This window comes from Chanos chanos, chromosome 10 (assembly GCF_902362185.1).
Source record: "Chanos chanos chromosome 10, fChaCha1.1, whole genome shotgun sequence".
NCBI lineage: Eukaryota > Metazoa > Chordata > Actinopteri > Gonorynchiformes > Chanidae > Chanos > Chanos chanos.
This window is the reverse complement of record NC_044504.1, coordinates 15,011,516-15,035,840: the sequence shown is the minus strand read 5'-3', so window position 1 is coordinate 15,035,840 and position 24,325 is coordinate 15,011,516. Positions and strand designations below refer to the sequence as shown.

Genomic DNA, 24,325 nt, shown 5'->3' with positions numbered 1-24,325 from the left:
GTCTGAGGGGTCACAAAATCTCTAGTCTCTGATTATCTGAAGACCTTTCTGGTAACTCCTTTGAAGCAGACAGAAGCAATTCAAACGCAATCTGTTATTGCGAGTGTCATTTATTTATGTGGCATACCTCTGATTTTATTAATTGCATTCATTATGATTCAGTCACTGCTCTATTAATTGCCTATAGCTACAAATTAATTTACCATCTTCTCATTTAAATGCTTCATTTTCCAAAAAACTGTATAATTAACATCACAGTGTTCTCTGTTGGCAAACACATTTCTGTCACCATTTGAGTTCTTTATGCTATTCAGAGACCTCGTGGTATGTGTAAAGGTGGGGTTTGGTGGGGGTGGGAGATGGGGGGGGGGGCCTTCCAGTGTGGACTGAAAGAAAGACCTCCTGTCTGTGTTTACACTGCCAACAGAGGCTCTTGACCTTTCAGTTTTGATTTCATCGTGTACTCTTTCAAATGTCAAGCCATACCATTAAATCAATCAACAAAAATGTGATAGATTTCCCCCCCACACTTCACAGTCTGAATACAAAATAATAATAAAAAAAAACACCATCTTTTGAAATGTGTAGAGCTGTTGGAAATGACTTTGTTTCATAGTGACAGACAATGTTTGCTCGGGTTTTGATGGGGAAAATAAAAAGTCCATTGGAGAGTGACAGAGCTTTGGAATTCATACCGCACAAAATATTTCTGTCTGTGTGACAGCTTATCTCCTAACATCTATTATTGACTACATAAGTGATTCTTCATGTATATGACAAGTTGGTGTGTTTTCTGCCGGTAAAAAGTGTTCTTGAACAAAGATGATGACAGTATGAAAAGGATGGTGTTGAGCGCCCTGTCATTTCACAATTTATTTCAGACTACAGTGAGATCCAAGGCTTCAGTAAGAATCCCCACTAGTCATGTGTTGATCGTATTTGGATTTACCTGCTGCCTCTGCTAAAAGTCAGCCCTCCTCAACCAACAGTAAGGCTTCATTAGGTCCTTCTTTAATGCTACAGTCATGTCCTTTTCCTTTCTTATTCAGGGCAGCCCAGAAGCTCAATCTCTCATCGAAACGGAAGAAGAACCAGCCACCGCTGCTACATCCACAGGAGCCCTCCATTTATCCCACCAATTTCAGCGGCATTCTCCAGGTCTCACCCCCTCCTGCACCACCATGCCTGCTCCGTGCTGGGTCCAAGGTCAAGGAAAATCCAGGAATGGGAAAGGTCAGACAAACAAATACACCAGCCCACCCAATTTTAGCACAGAGCCATTCTACCTCAGGAAGGAGTTCATGAATTGAAACATGAACACATACTTTTGGAAGATAAATGTTACACACACACGTCTCAACCCATGTCAGTGCTTCTTCGTCATCCTGAATACTATCCCACACAGTAAGACGCAACATACATGCACATGCGCGTATGGATATTGACAGAGATGTATATAAGCTTTGCATTTCCTAGTAGACAGATGTTCAGACTGAGACGGACCTGGGGCGGTTCTCTCTGATGCAGGGAGATTAGAACTTTAGAATGTCATCAGCTCAGAACTGGAAGCAGAACATTCTGGAGCCCAAAAATGGTCTGTCATTCTATATGCCACGAATATGAAAAATTCTGATTAAATTCTCCGAAAATTTCATTTGATGGATTGATTCTTTGATCGGGGTGTTTTTTGAGCCAATCTGTTTTTCTTCATTTTTTTCAGTGATTTTGATGTTATGTGAACATAAATGTACCTTGTCAAATTATATTTGCATGTAGTTGTAGTTACAAATCTTTTTAAATATTGGCAGTGTCAGCAGGACGAATGAGGAGTGGGGAAGGATGATTTGATAATAGCGATGAGATGTGAGGAAACAGAGAAACCAGGAGTCAGAGATGTATAAGATGTAAACCAGCATTAGCACAGAGACAGCTAGGCAATCAGGGCTAGATCAGGACATATTAGCAAGGACTTTGGATAGTCAAAAAAAAAAAAAAAAAAAAGACTAATTTGAGTCTGAAAATGTCATTTGATTGATTGATTCATTGTGGTATTTGATGCACGGGGACAAGTGGCTGTACCGAAGTAGTGAAATGCTACAACAAGAAAAGCCTCACAGGTCAAATTCTGACAGCATAACTGACACATTCAAACCACCTGCATTGGGATATGTTGAAAATGTTGGCCCCAAACCATGACGTGGTCAGCTAACTGCAGTGATCACATTCTGTAAGGGAGTACCACAGTAGCAGTTCAGCTTGTTTGAGACCATAAAAATGTCTGTTTCCAGGTTCCCTGTCAGATCTCCTCTTTTGAATATAGACTTTTTTGGAATTAAAAATCTCTTTTCAGTATAGTTAAACACTTAAACTTGATTAAAGATGTGCCTTTGGTCTTAATTAGAAAATGAGCTGCCTGATTGTGAATAAGTACATTGAAAAGGTGACTGGACTGTTCCATGGCTGTGGAGCTCTATGGGGAATAGCTTTTCTGCTCAAACCATTTCCTCCCATTGTTAATATTTTCAAATGACCCCCACCTGGTATATGAAGCACAAGTGACAGATTATAAGGAGCAAATATAGCTCAAATACTGGCAAGTCCATCAGACATAAGTACTATGACAAGACTTTAACGCTATGCATATTTTGTATTAGGTCTGAAATTCTGGAACCATATACAGCTTATACTCCACTTTGGAAAGTCTATGTACTACTGACAGGTTTCCCAGCAGTACTCTTTGATCAAAGTATAAGTGAAGGAAGCGATTCTCAAAATGTTTAGTGAGTATTTAAAGTTCACAGTGAAGTTATTCAGGAGATACTTTATGTGGTTAGAAGCCTCCCTCACATATGGAGACCTAAAAGAAAGTGTTACCAAGGGCAGAATGGGATTCAGGCCAGCAGTAGCTAGTGCTATGTTCACACACGCCCATCCTCTGTGTTTACTGGGTATTGTCTTCGGCTCAATTCTGTTGTATTTATAGAGATGGATAAGATTTGTTCCAGATTAGATACCACCTGTTCACAGAGATGATTGTAGCACATGCTGCCAAATCTCCAGTCCATTGAGATGGCTGTTAACTGCCCATTTACATTGGACTCAATGAAATCCGGCTTTGCTAATGAGCTTCCGACAACTGAAAAACACATCTGTTACTGAATGAATGAATTTAAGACTTAAATCTTCACTTTTAAATTGATGCTGTTGAAAGTTTAAGGGGTTGCACTTTTTCAAACAGTATGAAAAATAATTCTGCCTTCTCACAATTTAGATCATTTAAGCCTTGTTTAAACTGGCTGGACTTTAGATAATAGCTTAACTTTAGCAGGACTCAAGCATTTACTCCAGAAACACACATAAAAATCCCAATTAGACTTGTATAGAGCACTTTGTTCTGACCCTGTTGTCGCCAGTATTTCCAGTCATTGTTTGACTAATTTTTCAAATTTGGTGTCCAAGACATCAAATACCAGACACTTTTGGGATAATCCTTCTTAATTGTCTTGTCTCTGGTTTCACATATTGTTAGCAACCAACCATAATTCCCCTTTATTTCAGTTTATCTACTGTATTTTATTTTATTTTATTTTATTTTATTGCATTGCATTGTATTTTATTTTATTGTATGTATTTTGTCTTACTACAGTGTAAAATATCACAAAACATCACAGAACAGACATATCCAGGATCTCCTTTGGAGAGAAGGCAATGCTGTCCACTTATATGAGCATTCAAAACATGATTGTAAGAAGTATGTGTTCATGTAATGCTGTTTTGAGTCATTTTTTTGAAACTGGCTAATGGCCTTTGTTGTCTGTAGCAGCTAAAAGTATGGCCACAAGAAGAATAGCTATTTATCTTATTCAACAAATCAGCCAGAACATCAGCTCTCAGTGTAGTGCTGCATTAAGCAGGACTGGGGGAGACATCTAGCTAATGGATATCTGGAGGGGATCAAGTGCTGGAAGGGCAGCACCATTAGCGTGTCGGGGTGGGGAGTGGGGGTGTAAAAATTCAGCAGCCACAGCAGGGGGATCAAAAGTTTCCCCATGTATCAAGTGACTGACAAATGCAAATATAGTGGAGACTGTTAGTTCGACCCTGGCCGGGGGTTCGTCTGGGTGGTTGGTTCACTCTAGCCAGTCATATATGGAAGGCTGTTTTCAATGTCATAGTGGGTATAATTTGTTCAACATGTGCACATGTCCATCACGGTAATCGGCCCCTGTGGTATGCTGGGAGACAGTCACACTGGGCTTTCTGTGTGTCCAAGACATTCCGCTGGCTGAATTTGGCGGACTAGGATTGTCAGTCATGCACTGTTTTAGTGTACTGGTGCCAGGGTTCTGTGATGTTATATCCAAAACACCAGTCAGTTGAGAGAATACCGGTTTGTCCAGCTGTGAAGAGAGAAAGTACCTTCTTCTTCCTCTTCTTCTTCTTCTTCTTCTTCTTCTTCTTCTTCTCTCTCACTCTACAACTCTCATTCTTACTCCTTCTCTCTCATCACTAGGTGAAGGTGATGATGCGAATCTGTCCATCCCAGGGGGTTCAGGACTCCTCAGAGTCCATGTCCTTCTTGAAGGTGGACCCACGTAAGAAACAACTGACCCTCTACGACCCCTCACTCAATGCACAGCCTACTTCTCCCCACAGACGTGCTGCGCTGGCCGCCCCAAAGATGTTTGCCTTCGACGCAGTCTTCACACAAGATGCCTCACAAGTAAGACGCACAGTGCTGAATGTGCGCTTATGTGTTATCAGTTAGGACTTATGGGTATGAGAATATGTTTATTTATGCTGTCCTTGCAGTGCTTGGGTATGAGAATATGATTATTATAACAGCAAACCTGTATGGTGTACTTTAGTGTGTATTATGGGGTATGCAAAGGACAAGTTCATTTTGTACATGGATGTATACTTTCTTGTGTGTTCTCAAGGACGAGCGGCATTTGTGTGCACATAAACACAAGCACACACGTGCTCAAACATTTGTGCACACACAAAAACTCATACACACACATATACACAAAAACTCAGTCTGGGTTGGGCTTGGAGCTTAATGCAAAAATGCCTATCTTGGTGACAGTAGCATTCCTCACACTATGGGCATAACAGCTGTTTCTTTTAAGTGCGGCAAATGGTTTGAATTCCAGCCAAATATATGTAACAACTCATTCACAGCTCATCGCTCAGGCAAGAGTTCAATGTTCAGTTCAATCCAAATTAAGATCAAAGTGGGTTACAAACTGTAGCATAATTGAAGCCAAAGAGGCTTCTAACAGGTATAAAGTACCATTAAGAGTGATTAAGTGAGAACAGTTTAGATGTTTGTCTCCACTGCTATGTGATAGTTCTGGACACATTCTAATCCAAACACTCTTACTGTCCTAAAAAAGTTAACAGCTGAACACATTTTGGTCTTCCAGGAACTGAGACCAGAGCCCATTAGTATTACTATCTAAGACTGAAAGTGCTGATTTAGGATCAACTCCAGCTGGTCCTTATAATTCTATCTGTCAGGATTAAGTAAGGCAAAATCTTATCCAAGACCTTATATATGACCCCAGCACAGCAGTAGATCCCCTTCACTCGAAAGTCAGTCCAAATGGGTATCTTCACTGTACATGGTTTAGTAGCACCAGAGGGACTCCTTTCTCTATGAAGCCTGCTAACAGTACTCTGTTGTGCTGTAACAGAGCTTGTTTGCCTTGCGTGATGTATGTGAGGTGATTGCTGCGGTAGAAAGCTATCCACAGGGACTTGAGCTGGTAGAACAGATTGTAATGATGTTGCTTCATGCTGCAAGCCTACATAGACCACACCATGTCTGATGAATCCATGATGAGAGGCTTTGTTTGCTCTGTACTTCATTGTAATGTATGGGCTAATAACAAAATCAATCATTTTTCCAACATACCTTCCTGGTTGGTATGCTTGAATGAGAAAACCTCCGAGTTTGATCTTGCTGGATTGAAGCAGTGTGTGTTACTTTTCTCAGTGTAGTGGTATGATAAATAATGCACAGCTACTAAATGCTACATTTGTGTCCAGCATGAGAATTCGGTAACTTTTATTTGTCAAAACACATCTAAGGATGTCAGCAACAAAGGATTGTTCTCAGTGCAGGTGCCAGTGCAGTCAGTTCTTGCAAAATTGAAATGAATTGAAATGAGTGATAATTGAGTGCTTATTGGGAAATTGGTGAGTGGTTATGTCCTCGTCCCCTACACTTACTGAAATGTGACTGTTGTGTGTTGACTGACAGGCAGAAATTTGCTCAGGGACAGTGGCTGAGGTGATCCAGTCCGTGGTGAATGGAGCAGATGGATGCATTTTCTGCTTTGGTCATGTAAAACTTGGTAAGTTGTTCCAGTAAATGACGATGACTAACAATATCCAACACCAAAACGTGATGTCTTTCCACAGTCAGCTTTAAAAATGCCTCTTATTCACCCTCAGCTACCTCAAAAACACATTGTGCTTTATGCTGCTCTCTGAGCATAATTACACAGAATGTTATATTCCTTTTTTTCTTGGCAAAAAAGTCTTTTTCTTTATTATTTGAAAGGTTAGAGTACTCAAGTAAAATTATGCAGAAAGAACTCTGAATAGGCAGGGGACTCTTTGCTTCTTTTCTGAATTTTTGAGTGTGTATGTGTGTGTGTGTTTGTGTGTGTTTGTGTGTGTGTGTGTTGGTGGGTGTATGAGTGTGTATGTGTGCATGAGAGAGAGAAAAACAGAGAAAGGGAGAGAGAGAGAGAGAGAGAGAGAGAGAGAGAGAGACAGGGCTACATGCATGTGGTGGTTACTACAAACTGTGTGGCCGGGAGCTAGACATAATTAAAAGCAGAATAATTGACCCTCACAGTAGACTGCATTTTAGGGGCTTGCATTATTGCCACTCATGGTTGTTAAGTGTTTCAGAGCTTTTTTTCCCTACCCACCTTTTCATTTACTGATCTCAGCACTCAACCTTTATTTACGGCTGTCTGGTTCCTTATGAATTTACCTTAGGGAAAATCCTTTAGTGTGTAAGAGGAAGTAGAATATTTTGCCCCTCTGTATCTATATCCAGGCCATGAATACTGATGACTTTGATTGATGCATATACATACAGCTACTGTTATTGCCATAAATAATGCCGACATAGTATTAGTCTTGATCCTTGTCAGTCTTTTATGATGAAAAGTCAAAGGATGGAATAAATGAAATGTTATTTTGGAGGATGAACTGTGGAAGAAAAAGCATCACAATTCTACAGGATTGTGTTATTACTATTATTATTAATATTATTATTATTATTATTATTTTAGGATGTACAACTCATTCTTTGCACTGTAGGGGCTCAGAGTTTCAGACATACTGGCGTATTTTTAAAAATCTCTATATTACTGTTATGCTGATGAAGTCACAAAACACGGGTGTCCTGAGATCTTGGTAATGTGCCTGTGTGAACAGCCATAATTCTCTCTCTCTCTCACACCAGGCAAGACATACACCATGATTGGTAGGGATAGCTCAACCCAGAGTTTGGGTGTCATTCCTTGTGCCATTTCCTGGCTCTTCAAACTCATCAACGAACGCAAGGAGAAGACCGGCACGCGATTCTCTATCCGTGTGTCGGCTGTAGAGATCTGTGGGAAAGAGGAAACCCTGCAGGACCTCCTCTCTGATGTCTCCACTGGCAGTCTGCAGGACGGTCAGTCCCCAGGGGTCTACCTGAGGGAAGACCCCATATGTGGCACTCAGGTGAGTTTTGTGTATGAATTTATGTGAGAAGGACCTGGACTTGAAGGATAACTGGTTTTATGCTCCCTTTGCTATATTTCTTGTCTATCATCCATCCTTTTTGAGTATTGAAATTCCCCAGATGATAGGCTTCCTATGGTAGCAATCATTTCAATCACTCTTACTGAATCATCTATTGATGGACACCTGCTCGGTCCCTTGCCAGCATCCATCTGGAGCTGTCACTGTAGTCCCCCCCCCCCTTCCCCCTCATCCTCTGATTGGTGGAGGGTAAATGGAATGGGGTATTTGGAGTTTGTGGGGGCAGGGGGTATTTGAAAACGCTGCCAGGTGTTGCCGTCAGATGTTGTTTTTTGGGGGGGGTCCATATGAAACTGGGACTTCAAAGGCTACCTAGAGGCTTGTGAAGTTCAAACATGGTGAGAGGCCTCCACCCCATGATGCTCTTCTCTTTCCATCCCTGGAGTTGTTCTGCAGGTTTAGACGTCTGCCTAACACATCCCGTCTTATTTTTGTCAGTGGCTTACTAGGAGCTATTCTTTCAATAATAACAGTTTGCTTTGACATTGTACACCTAAAGGAAGAATTGTGTGTTTTCACTTGCATCCTTAGACAGCCCCAGAGGTACTGCCTTATAATGCTATTTTCTGCATCAAATTGAACACACAGTATATTCTTGGCCAACACCCAGCCACCCCATTCAAATCCTCGGCAAGAGAGGCTTGATTTGAGCCAGGGTCTTGACCTTTTAAGCCACCCCAGGGCCTATCTTTCCAACATGCTCTGCCCACTAGGGGCATGGATGTAGTTCGGTGCCCCTTGAGCCATCACTAAAGACTGCCTTAGTAATCTCTTCTCCTCTATGTGCATATCTAACCCTCTAAGAACCCCAGAGACCCAATCTAATGGGCTTGAGATGTGTGTTGGGACTCAATTAGTTTGCACTTTATCAATTTCACCCTTTCTCTTTTTTGTCCCCCTCCAGCTCCAGAATCAGAGTGAGTTACGGGCCCCTACGGCAGAGAAGGCAGCACTGTTTCTGGATGCAGCAATTGCTGCACGCAGTACCAGTCGGCCTGACGCTGATGAAGAGGACCGACGTAACTCACACATGCTCTTCACCCTCCACATCTACCAGTACCGCATGGAGAAGAGTGGGAAAGGTGGAAGTGAGTGTCTGTGTGTCTGTGAGTGAGTGTCTGTGTGTCTGTGTGTGTAAGTGTGTGTGCACACACTCGCATACAAATATATGGAGGGGGGAGATGGGTATGAAAGGACATCAGTAAAAGTCTAATTAATCGATGGACAGCACTCCCATTTACTTTTATCCCTTGCTCCTGGAACACACAGAGGAGTAAAAATATATTTCCCATTAAGCCCATTAATCTAATGTCTGAAATATTACACAGCAGGCTCAGATCCATCCAATCACTCTTTCATGTGCCCTCTCACTCTGTCATGAGGGGAGTAAATCAATCAGCCTCACTTTCACCGCTTCATTAAGCTTTAATGACAATCTTTACATAAACTAATAATTCATGAGCATCTTAGCACTATAACAGTAATGTCCAAGTACCTGTCAGTCAGACAGATCCTGTGCCACAGTCATTGTTAGTTTATGCAGTTACTGCACAGGTTAGCTTCTGATAACATTACAGTACATCTGCATTTACGGTGACCTCATTCAAGCCTTATTCTGATTTGGATACTAATGAATAGACTAAGTGATCACAGTCTTTGAAAAAAGAGGCAAATGTGTTTAAAAGAAGAATGAGGTGCAAGAAGAGAGAGAGAGTGATGAATAAATCTATATCTATCTATCTATCTATCTATCTATCTATCTATCTATCTATCTATCTATCTATCTATCTATCTATCTATCTATCTATCTATCTATACAGAGAGAGAGAGAGAGAGAGAGAGAGAGAAAGAAAGAGGGAGCACTTTCAGGCTTGTATTCAGTAATGTTTTGATTGTCCCATCCAAAGCTCTGTTGTTTTCTCCCACACTAGTGTGAAGTCACATAACTGTGAGTGTCATAATCATGACAAAGCTGCTGAACAGCATTTACCCCAAGGGTTTTGGAATGTAACCTCCTTTAAATGATTAAAAATAACAAAAACTGTATTATTATAACAGTAGTGTAGCATAATATTCAAATAAACCTCATTGTGAACACAATATTATATTATCATGTCATGTATTACGAAGACATTTATAACACAAGGTGGTTTTGCTGAAAATATAATCATTCTACTTTTAGAATATCTGCAACCTCAGTATATTTTGTAGTGTTAGTTAATGTGTCCTGTATTTTTCTGTGTGACTGACAAATATATTACTAACTGACTAGACACATTTTTAAATGTCTGATATTTAGGAAAGTCTGAGTGTCGCTAGTAAACTGGTAATTTTGTTCAGGTTTGAATCATGTCAGACTATACAAGTTACTCATGAATGCATTACCCACAGCAGTGTCAGCTGCCTGTCTGGTCTGCATGAGAGAGTTGACGTGTTTTTGTCAAACAGGCGCGCGTGTGTGTGTGTGTGTGTGTGTGTGTGTGTGTGGCACTCCCTGCTTTCTCCGACACTACCTCAGAGTGGGAGTGTCTGCCCTGCTCTGTAACTCTCACTTGCAGTATTGGTGTGTCTGACTATTGCTATATAAAAACAGGATTATAACCATGCAGATCATTTCACATGAAACTAGCTTGTATGCGATCAAGACATCAACTTAAAATAATTTTGGCAATATCAGTTCAAAAGGGTCCTGCTTTAGCCTTAAATTGTAGTTATGTGAGATCTGGACTCAAATCTCCCTTTGCTTGTGACATTGAGACTTAAGTCGGAGTCGGACTGCGGTCATGTGAGTGGCATCAACGTGAGATAACATTTCATGTTAGTTATGTTGGATTATAATTGTACTGGTAGTGCAACTCACAATCTTTGTTTTAGTCTGAGTCTCCTTGTGTTTTTAGAGCGAACTATATTGAGCTTTGTTCATCCACATTAGTTCTCTTTCAATTTTGGCCTCTGTTACACTCTACACTCCTTTTTTTGCCATGCTCCAGTAATTTCATTCTCTTTATTTTTGTCCTTTCTGAAGTGTCTGGTGGTAGGAGCAGACTGCACCTCATCGACCTGGGGAGTTGTGAGAAGGTGTTAAGTAAGAGTCGGGATGGTGGAGGGGGTCTTTGTCTGTCACTTACAGCCTTAGGCAATGTCATCCTGGCTTTGGCCAATGGAGCTAAACACGTACCATACCGGTGAGTCTACTTACCTTTATATTGTGTGATCTGAAATTTTGAAATGCATTGTATGAATTAGACTGTTGTGCTGAGAAACAATAAAATGTGAGACAGAACCTTTTTAAAACTTCACATGTTTGAAAATTAAAATTACCTTTCATACGAATGTGTAGTGTAGAAGCATTTTCATATGTCTGTGAAGCATATTGTGGTGTCTTATTCTAAAAATGCTGTACTGAAGGGGATAAATATACATTCAAGGATGTGAGCAACAAGATTATACTTGTTGGCTTATGCTGACAGGTTTATAGTGTGGCTGGTATGCTGCCATTTGTGTATGTTGTTCTACGTGCATCTATTATGTGAATAGCTTGATTCATTAAAACAGCCAATAGCTACAGAATTAAGATGCAGAAATACTTTATTTATCATGTTGTGATCATCACATGAATTGGGAGCTCTGTAATTGTGGACAGCCCATTGTAGACTGCTTATACATTGCAGTTCATTGGTTTAACGAAGATCAGTATCTTGACCCTGCAATTCTAGATTACCTAATAAAAAAGCTTTTTCTTTCAAGGAACATGACCCTGAACATGTCCCTCAAATGATTTTTATGTGTTTTTGTTACGAAACGGTGAGTAATGTGACTGTTTTGTGTTGTTCAGGGACAGTAAACTGACCATGCTGTTGCGGGAATCACTTGGGAACATCAACTGTAGGACGACCATGATTGCTCATATATCTGACTCTCCAGCTAATTATGCAGAGTCCCTTAGTACCATACAACTGGCTTCCCGAATCCACCGTATGAGGAAGAAGAAATCAAAGGTTAGCAGAGCGAACTTTCAGACTTGTTTGTGGTGAACAAAATTATCAACTTTAAATTGCATTATACCTACAGATCAGAGGGGCACAGGTCCTTGCCTTTTGAGTAACCTGTATATCAGAGGATGTGAAACGGGAGCGTCCATTCCTCAGCCAATCAGAGACATATAGTGGTTGGTAGAAGCAAAGTCCAACAGGTCGAGCTCCAGGCCTGAGTTGTTTTCCCTTGAATTTCATACTGTAGTGTAGTAGAGTGGAGTGAAAATCATTATCAGTGGAGATCGTTCATATTAAAAACATGTATACAAACACTACAGCTGAAGCATTATGGACTGATACTCAGCTGGGACTGTTTTTCTGGGTTTAAAGGCTCGGTTCTGCCATTAGTGTCAGGTGAATTTGTGTTTCTTTTACTGAAATATTTGAAGCGCAATAATTCATAGATAGTTTTTCTTTGCTTTCTTCCTCATAATTATCTAATCAATATCACTGCCTCAGGGTGAGTGTACTGCCTGCCCCACCATTAGGGTAACATGCTCAGTAGCTAATTACAAGAAATGACAGCCTGTGGTTATAACCGATAGAGTTGTAGGTGTAATTGCTATGCCTGTGATGAAAAAGAGCTCATTGTACTGAAATGGTTATCATTCTGTCTGTCACATAGTTTTAGTCTCTCAGGATTTTAACTCAATATTAGAGTAATTTTATCTGTATTTGTTGATCTTAAATTTTTAAGTTCTAATTTTTCAAAGTAATTTATTTATTTATTTATGTATTTTGTATAGTATGCTTCCAGTTCGTCTGGAGGGGAGAGCTCCTGTGAGGAGGGAAGGATACGCCGACCACCACATTTAAGACCTTTCCATCCTCGGACAGTAGCCTTGGACCCTGACCTCCCCTCACTGCTCAGTGATCCAGACTACTCTTCCAGCAGTGAGCAGTCGTGTGACACTGTTATTTATGTTGGTCCTGGTGGTGCAGCCTTATCTGACCGAGAGCTCAGTGACAATGAAGGCCCACCAGCTTTTGTTCCCATCATTCCCTCCCTGAATAGAAAACACAGAGGGAAAGTAGGCCAGGTTGACCATGACCACTTCAAATGTAACACGTTTGCTGAACTGCAGGAACGACTTGAGTGCATTGATGGGAGTGAGGAACCAACAGCTTTTGTTGGGGAAGCCAAGGGAAGTCAGTCATGCCTCAAGCCAGACAGTAGTACAAATAAGCCCAAAGAAGGGGCTACCTCCCTCTCAGTTTCTCCAAAGACGCCAACCAAAGCGTTCTCTTCTTTGCAGGCCACTGCATCCCCCAAGCAATCCCACTGTATAGTCAATAGCCTGTCCAGCAGCCCCCATCTCAAGTCCAAACTAGAACATTCCAAATGGCAAAATGCCATTGGTTCTGAGAGAGAAGCCTCTGATAATAATGTGTGCAGGACAAATGCAGATGGTGAAAAACTACAGCAGTCAAACAGCTCAGTACATTGCAGCCCGGGAAAACAAGGCCGATCAACACCAACACAAATCTCTGAGCCCGTGGTGCGAGAGAAGACCTTCCTCAACAAAAAATCATTACCCAAACCTGCTCCCCCACCACCGCAGGAAAAAGAATTCAACAGGAACAATGGCTGTTCTGAAGAAAGCTGTGCTACGAGAATGCCACCTGTAGGAATGAGTCATCAAGCCCAGAAACGAGGGGAGTCAAATGCGAACTCCCCTGTCTTGAGTCGGTCTCATCAGATGAGTTCCAGAGCCCCTGTGGAGGTGTGCCAGATAAGGTCCACCCTCAGAGAACGATGTCTGGACAGAGACATCTTAAGGACTACAGTAACTCTCCAGCAACCAGTAGAGTTAAATGGAGAAGATGAGCTTGTGTTCACCCTTGTGGAAGAACTCTCTATTGGAAGCATTGTTGATAATGGGAGGCCCTCTAGTATCATCAGCTTCAACAGTGACTGCTCCTTGCAGGCCCTTGCCTCAGGGTCCCGGCCAGTAAGCATTATCAGCAGTATCAATGATGAGTTTGATGCTTACACATCCTCTGTTGGTGCATCTGAAATGAACATTGAGATGGTTGCACCATTGCAGGAGGAAGCTTTTGTGGGCAGCAGTGGTTCCTCAGTTAGCTCTTGGCTCAGTGAAGTTAGTGTGTGCACTATGGAGAGTGAGGGGACCCAATCTGCTGATGTATTTCTACCACATTTACAATTTACAATTTAGTTATTTGGCAGACGCTTTTTTCCAAAGCGACTTACAATTGGTGCATCAGTCGGATTTCTAATACCTTCAACAGAGATCATAATAAGACTGAGCGTCAAATTGCCCTTTCGCATTGCGCCCCTGGGATACTTTTACAAACAGAAATACAAGACAAAGGTAATATTTTTTTTTTTTTTTTTTTTTTTTTTTTTTTTTTTTTTTTTTTTTTTTTTTTTTTTTTTTTTTTTTTTTCTCTAGGGAAGGGAGGTTAGGCATTGGGGGAAGGGAGGTTAGGCATTGGGGGACAGGTGTGTCCTAAAGAGGTGGGTTTTCAGTTTCCTGCGGAAGATGGTAAGAGACTCCGCAGTCTTGACTGCATGGGGGAGGTCGTTCCACCACCTCGGGGCAATGGCAGAGAAGAGGCGTGGTCGGGAGGAGCGGCTGCCGGGTTCCCGGAGTGAGGGGACCGTCAGTTGTCCGGAGGACGTGGAGCGGAGGGTCCTAGTTGGGGTGTAAGGCGTTATAAGAGACTGAAGGTATGATGGGGCAGAGCCTCTTGTGGCCTGGTAGGCCAGCACCAGTGTCTTGAACTGGATGCGGGCTGCTACCGGAAGCCAGTGGAGTGCAGTAAGCAGCGGAGTGACATGAGAGTACTTAGGGAGGTTGAATACTAGGCGTGCAGCGGCGTTCTGCACGAGCTGGAGCGGCCTGATGGCGCAGGCCGGCAAGCCAGCCAGTAGAACGTTGCAGTAGTCCAGGCGGGAGATGACAAGCGCTTGGACTAGGAGCTGGGTTGCCTGTTGCGTGAGGAAAGGGCGGATTCTCCTGATGTTGTATAGGGCGAATCTGCAGGATCGTGTGACTGCTGCGATGTGCCCGGAGTATGTCAGCTGGTTGTCGAGGGTGACGCCAAGGTTTTTGGCTGCTGAGGTGGGAAACACCGCAGATCCCTCGATGGTGATTGTATTGTCGATCGCTGGGGAGTTCTTAGCAGGAAAAAACAGGAGCTCTGTTTTCTCCGGGTTAAGTTTGAGATGGTTAGCAGACATCCAGGAGGCAATGTCAGCTAGGCAGGCTGCGATGCGAGGTTGAACCTGGGAGTCAGAGGGGGGGAAGGAGAAGAACAGCTGTGTGTCATCAGCGTAGCAGTGGTAAGAGAGGCCATGGGTGGAGATAACCTGGCCAAGTGATCTGGTGTAGAGGGAGAAGAGGAGTGGACCAAGTACTGACCCTTGTGGGACACCCGTGTGTAGAGTGCGGGTGGAGGAGACCGATTCCCTCCAAGAGACCTGGTAGGAGCGGTCAGACAGATAGGACTTGAACCATGCGAGTGCAGAACCCGCGAAGCCCAGCCCAGCAAGGGATGAGAGGAGGATCTGGTGGTTGACCGTGTCAAATGCTGCGGAGAGGTCTAGGAGTATGAGGACAGAGCTGAGAGACTTCGCTCTGGCCAAGTGGAGCTCCTCCGTGACAGCAAGAAGGGCCGTCTCGGTGGAGTGGCCGGCTTTGAATCCGGATTGATTTTGATCCAGGAGATTGTGCTGCAGAAGATATGGTGAGAGTTGGTTATATACAGCACGTTCCAAGGTTTTGGAGAGAAACGGTAGGTGAGAGACTGGGCGGTAGCTACTGACATCCGCAGGGTCTTGGCTGGGCTTCTTGAGCAGTGGCTTGACCCGTGCTCTCTTCAGGGCAGAAGGAACCGTACCAGTAGATAGGGAGCTGTTGATCAAGGACGAGATGAAGGGCAGAATGTCGTCCGAGATGGCCTGAAAGAGAGGGGAGGGGATGGGATCAAGAGGACAGGTAGTAGGACGATGGGATTTGATAAGTAAGAGAGCTTCAGCGTCAGATAGAGGGGAGAAGGAGGAGAAGATAGCAGGGGGGGAGGGTGCAGGATCCGGGGTGGGAGGGGGAGGGGGGAAGGAGTCGCAGATGTCATTGATCTTCTTCTCGAAGAAGGAGACAAAGTCATCAGCAGATAGAGATGAGGGAGGAGGAGGAGGAGGAGGAGAAAGGAGGGAGGAGAAGGTGGAGAAGAGTTTGCGGGTGTTGGAGGAGGCAGAGTTGATCCTAGAGTGGAAAAAGGCAGATTTGGCAGCGGACAGGGTAGAGGAGAAAGAAGAAAGAAGAGAGTGGTAGTGGGACAGGTCGTTGGAGGATCTCGATTTCCGCCATCTCCGTTCGGCCACGCGAAGTTTGGTTCTGTCGGCACGGATACTATCAGTCAACCAGGGACTGGGGGCGGAGAGGCGAGCCGGTTTGGTGACTGGGGGGCAGAGGGTGTCCAGGGTGGAGGCCAGCGCAGAGAGGACCGTAGAGGACTTCTTTTCCACGGGGAGAAGTGAGAAGGCTTCTACAGGTGGGAGAGAGGAGCAGACCATAGAAGAGAAGGCACTAGAGGAGAGAGTGCGAAGGTTACGTCTAGCTGCGACTGGTAGCTTGGGTGCTGAGGATTTCAGAGAGGGAGAGATCGAGAGAGAGAAGGACATGAAGAAGTGATCTGAGGTTTGGAGCGGTGTGACCGTGAGATCAGGAACTAGGCAGCCTCTTGTGAAGACCAGGTCCAGTTGATTACCGCCCTTGTGTGTTGCAGTGGACTCCACGAGGGTAAAATCAAAGGACTGAAGGAGGGAGAGTAGGCTGTCAGACTGAGAAGAATTCGGAAGGTTGAAGTCTCCTAGCAGCAGGATGGGAGTGCCATCTTCAGGGAAGGCGCTGAGGAGGATGTCCAGTTCATCTAGGAATGACTGCAGAGGGCCTGGGGGGCGGTAGAGAACAGTCATATGTAGTTTATAAGGGGAATAAACAGAAACAGCATGAAATTCAAACGATGTTGGGGAGATAGAAGGGAGAGATGTTGCTTGGAATCTCCACGAGGGGGAGATCAGGAAGCCAGTTCCCCCACCCCTTCCCGAGGGTCTGGGAGTGTGGGAGAAGGAAAAGGCCGTGGAGAGGGCAGCGGGAGTGGCCGTGTTCTCCGGTGTGATCCACGTCTCGGTGAGGGCCAGAAAGTGCAGGGACATCAAGGAGGCTTGGGCGGAGATGAAGTCGGCCTTCTGTACCGCCGATTGGCAGTTCCAGAGACCACCTGAAATGCCAGTAGCAGTGTTAGCAGAGCGTGGTGGATGGATGAGGTTAGACAGGTTGCGTCCGCGAGGATGCTTTGGACGCCACCTGCGGAGATTGTAAGAGGAAACTTGAACAGGAATAGGGAGATGACACATGATTAGTGTGAGGGGGACAAGGTTTTTTAGGAGGTATGGAAGAGACACAATTACACAGATAAGCAAGTGAGAATAAAATAAATCAAGATGAAAATAAATCGCTTAGTGTACGGCAGACAGGCAGCAGTTGTCTCGGCTTCCTCGTTGTCCTTCCTCGGTGGACTCCCGGCTACTCGGACAATTACACGCAACAGAGACAAGAGAGAACCCAGAAATCGCGGCTACTAAGCAATATAAAGCAAAGTCTTACTAGGTACCTGCTCTGAAGGAGAAATAATCTGACTGAAGACGATGCACGCACTAACAGCAAGTGTGAGGGTACCGGTATTATGTGGGCTGGCTACAGCCCCGCCCCCTCAGAGCAAAGCGTAAATTGACTGAGACCGAGAGTAACAAACAAATGCAAATCAGCAACTCGGCAGCTGATGCGACAGGAATTCAATACAAACTCCCTAGTAAAGTGAGCTAACAACGCTACCAGACAGCGAACACGGTTCTAAACAGACGGAGAACCTAAGGTAGAGCAAACGCTGAAAGAATCGCGCACGAAGTAAATTATATACGGAAACGACAGCAGAGTATACAGGGCAAACAGAAATCGCGGCTACTCGGACAATTACACGCAACAGAGACAAGAGAGAACCCAGAAATCGCGGCTACTAAGCAATATAAAGCAAAGTCTTACTAGGTACCTGCTCTGAAGGAGAAATAATCTGACTGAAGACGATGCACGCACTAACAGCAAGTGTGAGGGTACCGGTATTATGTGGGCTGGCTACAGCCCCGCCCCCTCAGAGCAAAGCGTAAATTGACTGAGACCGAGAGTAACAAACAAATGCAAATCAGCAACTCGGCAGCTGATGCGACAGGAATTCAATACAAACTCCCTAGTAAAGTGAGCTAACAACGCTACCAGACAGCGAACACGGTTCTAAACAGACGGAGAACCTAAGGTAGAGCAAACGCTGAAAGAATCGCGCACGAAGTAAATTATATACGGAAACCACATGGAGCGCATATTGGCCTGGAGAGGTCCTTATGCCTTGACTCCCTTGGCATGTTACATAGTAACCCCCTCAAGGAGCCCAAGAGCTCACTGAATGACAGTGGCTTCTGCTTCTCTGAGTTAGATAGTGACAGCGCCACCTCAAGCAAACTTTCTCTGAGCAAGTGTCCTTCATCCCCAGAATCTACTAAAGCTTCTGCCAGAGATTCACCAAAAATAGCAAAAGCTAACACTCTGAATGGATCCCAGCCCCAACCCTTACAAGACCCTCATGGTATACACTCCAGTCTTCCCAGAAAACTGAAATCTACCTCATCCACAGCCCAGAGTAGTAGCAACAGTGGGAACAACAGTACCAGCTGGAGACAAGAGTCTCAGAGACAAGAGGGTAAGCCAGACAACCCCTGGCAACGGATAACAAGCCTCTCTGAGTCTCCTGTGCCATCCAGTTCAAATCCCTCTTTTAAGCTAGTGAAAAATGGAGTGAGTGGCATACCCTCCAAAAAAACAAGCCTGAATAGCAACAGTGTACCTCGGATGCCCAAAACGCAGGGACCTAACTCATCTCAAAGGGTGGTGGATGGATGCGAAAAATCAAGCAGTAATAAGAGAGTTGAGGCTCCCACCAAAATGCCACAGCTTAGACGAGGTGCAACTACACTTGGAACTGTCCCTGTGATACATGCATCTGCAGATGCCAAGGACAGTCAAGATACTGGCTCATTAACAGGGAGTCTTAAATTCTCCTCTCTGGGCAAGAACGGAAAGGCTAATAGACAGGATGGCAGTATGTTGCCAAAACCTGGCAGCAGCATATCACCCCCTCCACCTCCACCAGTACGCAAGTCCAGTCTGGATCAGAAGAACAGGATTCTGTTGCCTCCAAGTGCCTTAAAGTTGGCATATGATGCAGGAAAATCCTCAACACCTAGAGGAACAGGGTCAGAGGATGAAATTGAACTCCGGTACAGAGGAGAGTCCAACAGCCTCAAAACATCAAGCTTGAGGACAGACCACAGCTTAGTGAAATCAACTTCCAGTCTCAAGGCAAGAGGAACAAGAGGTGATTGTGGGCAGATGTATGGCAGTCAGATGTCTCTGGAAAGATGCGACAGTTTGTCATCCTTGGGATCAAAGCCAGTACTTAGTCGAGAGAACAGTGGGGCCAGCCTCAATGGAACTGGAAAGGCAAGCAGGCCTGTTGCACGGTTTGGAACACCAGTTGCTACCTCTTCTCCCATCGCTAGTTCCCCACCTTCTTGTATTAGCCCAGGTAATTTTCCTGGTAAAAATGGTCTGGTCAAAGGGGGCTTAAGTACTCGACCACCGGTTGTCAGTGGCAACAAGGCTCGCACACTATCTACTGGCACTTCTAAAGCCCTAAACTCTTCCACCAAATCTCTTGCAGCACCCACAACAAGAAATGCCAATCTCCCGCCATCCGGAAAGGCAGCTGTAACTCGAGCAACAACAGGAGGAAATTGTAAACCTACAAGGGGCACAATAATGGGTACTAAGCAAGCCATACGGGCTGCCAACAGCCGAGTTACGGAGCTTGTATCAGGAAGTCCATCTGGTAAAAACTTAAGAGGATCAGGAGATTCAGACAGTGGCAACGACAGTGGAGTTCACATCAGTGATGACAAGCCCACCCCCATTCCCATATTGCCCTCTCCCTACAGTAAGATCACAGCACCCAGACGGCCTCAGCGGTATAGTAGTGGTCACGGAAGTGATAACAGCAGTGTCCTGAGTGGTGAGTTGCCTCCTGCCATGGGACGAACTGCTCTTTTCTACCACAGTGGAGGGAGCAGTGGGTATGAGAGCATGATCCGAGACAGTGAGGCGACTGGCAGTGCTTCATCAGCCCATGACTCTATGAGTGAAAGTGGGATGTCTTCCTCTGGACGTACAAGGAGCTCCAAAGTACCCAAGAAGAGGTCAAATGGTGAGCTGTTGTTGTTCTCAAAACCTTTGACATTTATTTTATATGTTTATACTTTTCCATACGTTTTTTTTTTTTGTTTGTTTAACTTTTGATCGTTTTTATTAATTAGCATCTTAGCTTGAATGATTCTGAATGTGACAAACAGGCTTGCTACTAATGGAATTTAGTCAACCTCATATTTATGTATGCAAAGAAGTGTAAGCTTCTGTGAAGGTGATCCAGGTTTATTTTATAGTTCTGTCGTGCCCCTGCAATCCACCAAAAGCTACAGGGAGTATGCATAAAGATTTTCCCTTCCAATCCCTATCTCAGTCTCTATTGTTATATATGTGCATAGATAAAAAAGGACAAATCTCTAGATACTTCATCTGATGTGTGCTGTCAGGTATTATCTACAATAGCTTGAGCTGTACTTTGCAATGATTGTCATCTTCTTGTCTATCTGCCCATCTATACTCCCTCTTATTCCTATTTTTTCTGTTTCTCTGGCATTTTTTCTCTAACCATCATTCTTGCTTTTGCCACTGATATAGGACTCCAGAGGAGACGTCTCATTCCTGCTCCTCTCCCAGATACCTCATCTCTAGGGAAGAAGACTGGTGCCACAGGCCAGTGGGTAGACTTGCCTCCTATGTCAGGTCCACTTAAGGAACCTTTTGAGATCAAGGTGTATGAGATTGACGACGTAGAACGGCTACAAAGACGAAGACAGGAGGAAACAACTGAGGTGTGTATAGGGTGTCCCAGTCACATGGGAAACGCTGTCAGTCAGAACTGTATAGATTCAGATATAGTACTTCTGTTGATTAAAATAAATACATTTATATGATAGAGACATATATAATTTCCTGAAATAAAATATAAGAAAAAAAGTAATTTTTTCATTCCACACACCATTCTAGTTCATCATAAGTTGCTTGTTTCTAGATGGTGTGTCATGCCATTGGTATATGCAGATTGCATACTCTAGCTCAGCAATATCCCATTTGTGTGACATTCAAGCATAGCCCTTGACATTGAGTGAAGGACTTGTCAGCTTCTCACATCTTATTAAAGCGCACGATGATAATTTGTGGCTCAGACACTTGACCTTCGGTATGTCTGAAGGCGTATAATTTGCGTCTGAATATCTGTGATCACTTAGCCTTTCCCTTCCCATGGACAGACTTGGTAGGGCTGGGACTCATAAGAGATGAGAAGCAATTTACTGTCTGTGGTTAATTGGTTTAGATAGGAATGATTTCAGGGACTCAGGAGCAGTCAGTCTGGGTGTCTTAGAATAGGGATGAATGCTGAGAGGGATAAAGCAAAGGAATGTGGCATGAAAGAGTTTCTCATCTTCCTCTCTCTTGTCTGTTACTCCTTCTCTAGCAGTTTGATAGACCATTATTACCCCCTTCCCTGCAGCCTGATACAGGCCATTACCTGACAGACCAAAAAACAGTTCATTTAGTTGTGCTTTGATTTACATTTATGTAGAGGTGGACAAACGTTGTTTTCATTTTTTTATTTAACACCCCACCCCACCTAAACAGTATGGCAGTGTTCTGACAGCTCTGGCTGTGTGTGTGTGTGTGTGTGTTTTCTGTAAATCAGAAACAATTACAGTTTTTATCATTATCTTTTTCATCATCATCATTATTATAATCATCATGATTAAGCAAGTATACAAGTTCAGTGTTTAAAAAAGCGGAAATGAGAAACTGACCACGGAACATTTAGTGATTTACATTTAGTTTTTACATATATTTCTGAAAGGACTTTAGTCAGTAACATTAACTCAGCATTTTCGCTAGCTATTAGTATGCATCAGCAGTGGATTCAGACAGGATCCAGCGTTATGTCCCAACTGGTTTCCAAGCGAACTGGTTCCCGAACGCGTTCATGCACTGTGTTAACAGCAGCAGTTGTCGTCTGCCTCTGTCACCAGATTCATCACACATTCACAAACTTAATACTCGCAATTTTCAAGTGGCATCTCATATCTACTGTGGTGAACACGACTGTATAAGTCAGCCCTGAGCACCACATCACAGCCACCCACGAAAAAAGTTATTGCGAACACAGCGCGTGAACGCATACAGGAACCAGTCAGCTTGAAAACCAGTTGAGACATAACATTCATCCCAATACAACAATTTGGTGGGCAAATCCATAAAAATCCAGTGCAGCACGCACTTTAAACTTTACTGACAGCGTAGGAGTAGTTTACTGTGATTGGTTTTTCTCCTGTGACAAATACAATATGGCCTATTGCATTTTAGAAAAGAAAATTTGCCTGCTGACGTCAAAGCTATGCTTCAAGGTAATGAGTAACGAGAACCTTCATAGGAATGTAGTGGAGTCAAAAGTACAATATTTGTCTTTCAAATGTAGTGGAGTAAAAGTTGTAAGTTTCCAGAAGAATTGATACTCAACTAAAGTACAGATACTTGAAAAATGTACTTAAGTACAGTACTCAAGTAAATGTACTTCATCACTGTCCACCCCTGCATATATGCATATATATATATATATATATATATATACCTGCAGTAACTCTACAATATCCTTGTTTGCGTTTGTACATGTGTTCATGAATGGTGTCTTTGTGTGCACTCCTTTATTAAAAGATGACTATGTGTGAGGTGGTGTATTTCAGTGTATGTGAGTGTCAGAGACCTGACATTGTTTTCTGTCTTTTGCTTTTTTTTCTCCTCCACAGCAATCAGTCCAGGATGTTGAAAAGGTATGTTGATTTACTTCAATGGATGTGGATATTCTAAGACAATTAAGTAATTATAAGACAATTAAGTTATAATGCAAAGTACAGAGGGGCATAGTTACAGCTATTCAGAATATGAGGTGAAGTCTTTTTTCTTTAGAGTACCTGAAAATGTTTCATGTTCTAAGAAGCATCATTGTGTCTTTGAATCTTGGATTTCTATTGTTTATGCTACAGTCAAGGATAGGAGCAAAATAATTAAAATTAAAAAAAAAAAAATCCTATGTATTTTTTTGCCCATTTCTTCTGTCTTTTGTTAAAATGATCATCTCACTGCAGCTTACAGTGTGTGTTCAATATGTCGGGTTAACTATCAGTAGTATTTTTTATGAATATGTCGAGTTAATTATCAGTAATGTTTTTTATGATGAGCAAGATAACTTCTGATCAGGGAATAACTGAAATGTTTGTACTAACTCATTGCTCCCCTCATCCCCCCCCCCCCCCCCACCAGGGTCTGTTGTATTTTAACTCCAAGCTTAAGGTGTTGGAGAGGCGGCAACAGCGAATAAGGGAGCTGAGAATAAAACATGAGGCTCTGAAGGATGAGCTGGAGGACACTAAGTCAAGGCTGATGATGAATCCCAGCAAGTGGTTAGGAGAATGTAAGCATTTGACCTACAACTGTTACACACTCGCCCACACACACACACACACATAAACAAACAAACCTGCATCCAAAGCATCTAATATAGTGACAAATGAACCACAAACCACAAATGCACACACACACACACAAACCTGCATCGAAGGCATCTAATGTAACAACAAGCTAAACATCTAATATAACATCTATGCTTAGTAGTTTTGGTAGAGCATATGCTTGGATTACAATCGCCAAATGCAATGGAATGTCAAAAACACTACAGTGATGTGGTATTTATTCATCATTTCTTATTATTCTGAACTTTTCTCTTCTCCTATACAGTTGAAGTTGAACCAGATTTGGACAAGGAATCGCAGGAATACCTGGAGGCCCTGGAGCAGGTCACAGGTGAACTGGAGTACTGTGTCAACCTATGCAAGTCCCGTGTCATGATGGTTACCTGCTTCGACATCCGAGTACCGTCCGATCTACAAGAGGGACTGCGAGAGGTGGAAGTGTGAAAAAAGAATGAAAGTGAGAGCGTGAGTTGGGAGAGAGGGGGAGAAAAGAGAGAAGTGTGGAAGTCTGAACAGAAGGATAATGAAATGTAGCAGCAAGCCCACAGGTACAGAGAAGAAGAGAAGACAGGGTGGAAACGAACGACCAGAGGAATGAAGCATTGATAATGAGCAATGGTCTCAGCATGGCGGAAGTCATTTTTTGAGTGGAAAGAAACTTGTACTGGAAAAATGCAGTGCCTCTGTTAAA

General features: G+C 43.4%; 1 protein-coding gene across 1 annotated transcript in view; it reads left to right on the top strand.

Moving 5' to 3' along the window:
- Window positions 1-24,078, top strand: part of kif26ab (kinesin family member 26Ab) — a 79,095-nt gene extending 55,017 nt beyond the window's left edge. Inside the window, exons 5-16 of the mRNA XM_030786784.1 lie at window positions 1,050-1,233; window positions 4,514-4,723; window positions 6,269-6,362; window positions 7,490-7,752; window positions 8,738-8,921; window positions 10,859-11,018; window positions 11,669-11,831; window positions 12,614-14,027; window positions 18,261-20,207; window positions 20,741-20,934; window positions 23,426-23,576; window positions 23,900-24,078. Of these exons, the coding sequence (XP_030642644.1) occupies window positions 1,050-1,233; window positions 4,514-4,723; window positions 6,269-6,362; window positions 7,490-7,752; window positions 8,738-8,921; window positions 10,859-11,018; window positions 11,669-11,831; window positions 12,614-14,027; window positions 18,261-20,207; window positions 20,741-20,934; window positions 23,426-23,576; window positions 23,900-24,078 (5,143 nt within the window). The remainder of the gene's footprint in view (window positions 1-1,049; window positions 1,234-4,513; window positions 4,724-6,268; window positions 6,363-7,489; window positions 7,753-8,737; window positions 8,922-10,858; window positions 11,019-11,668; window positions 11,832-12,613; window positions 14,028-18,260; window positions 20,208-20,740; window positions 20,935-23,425; window positions 23,577-23,899) is intronic.
- The last annotated feature ends 247 nt before the right edge of the window (window positions 24,079-24,325 follow it).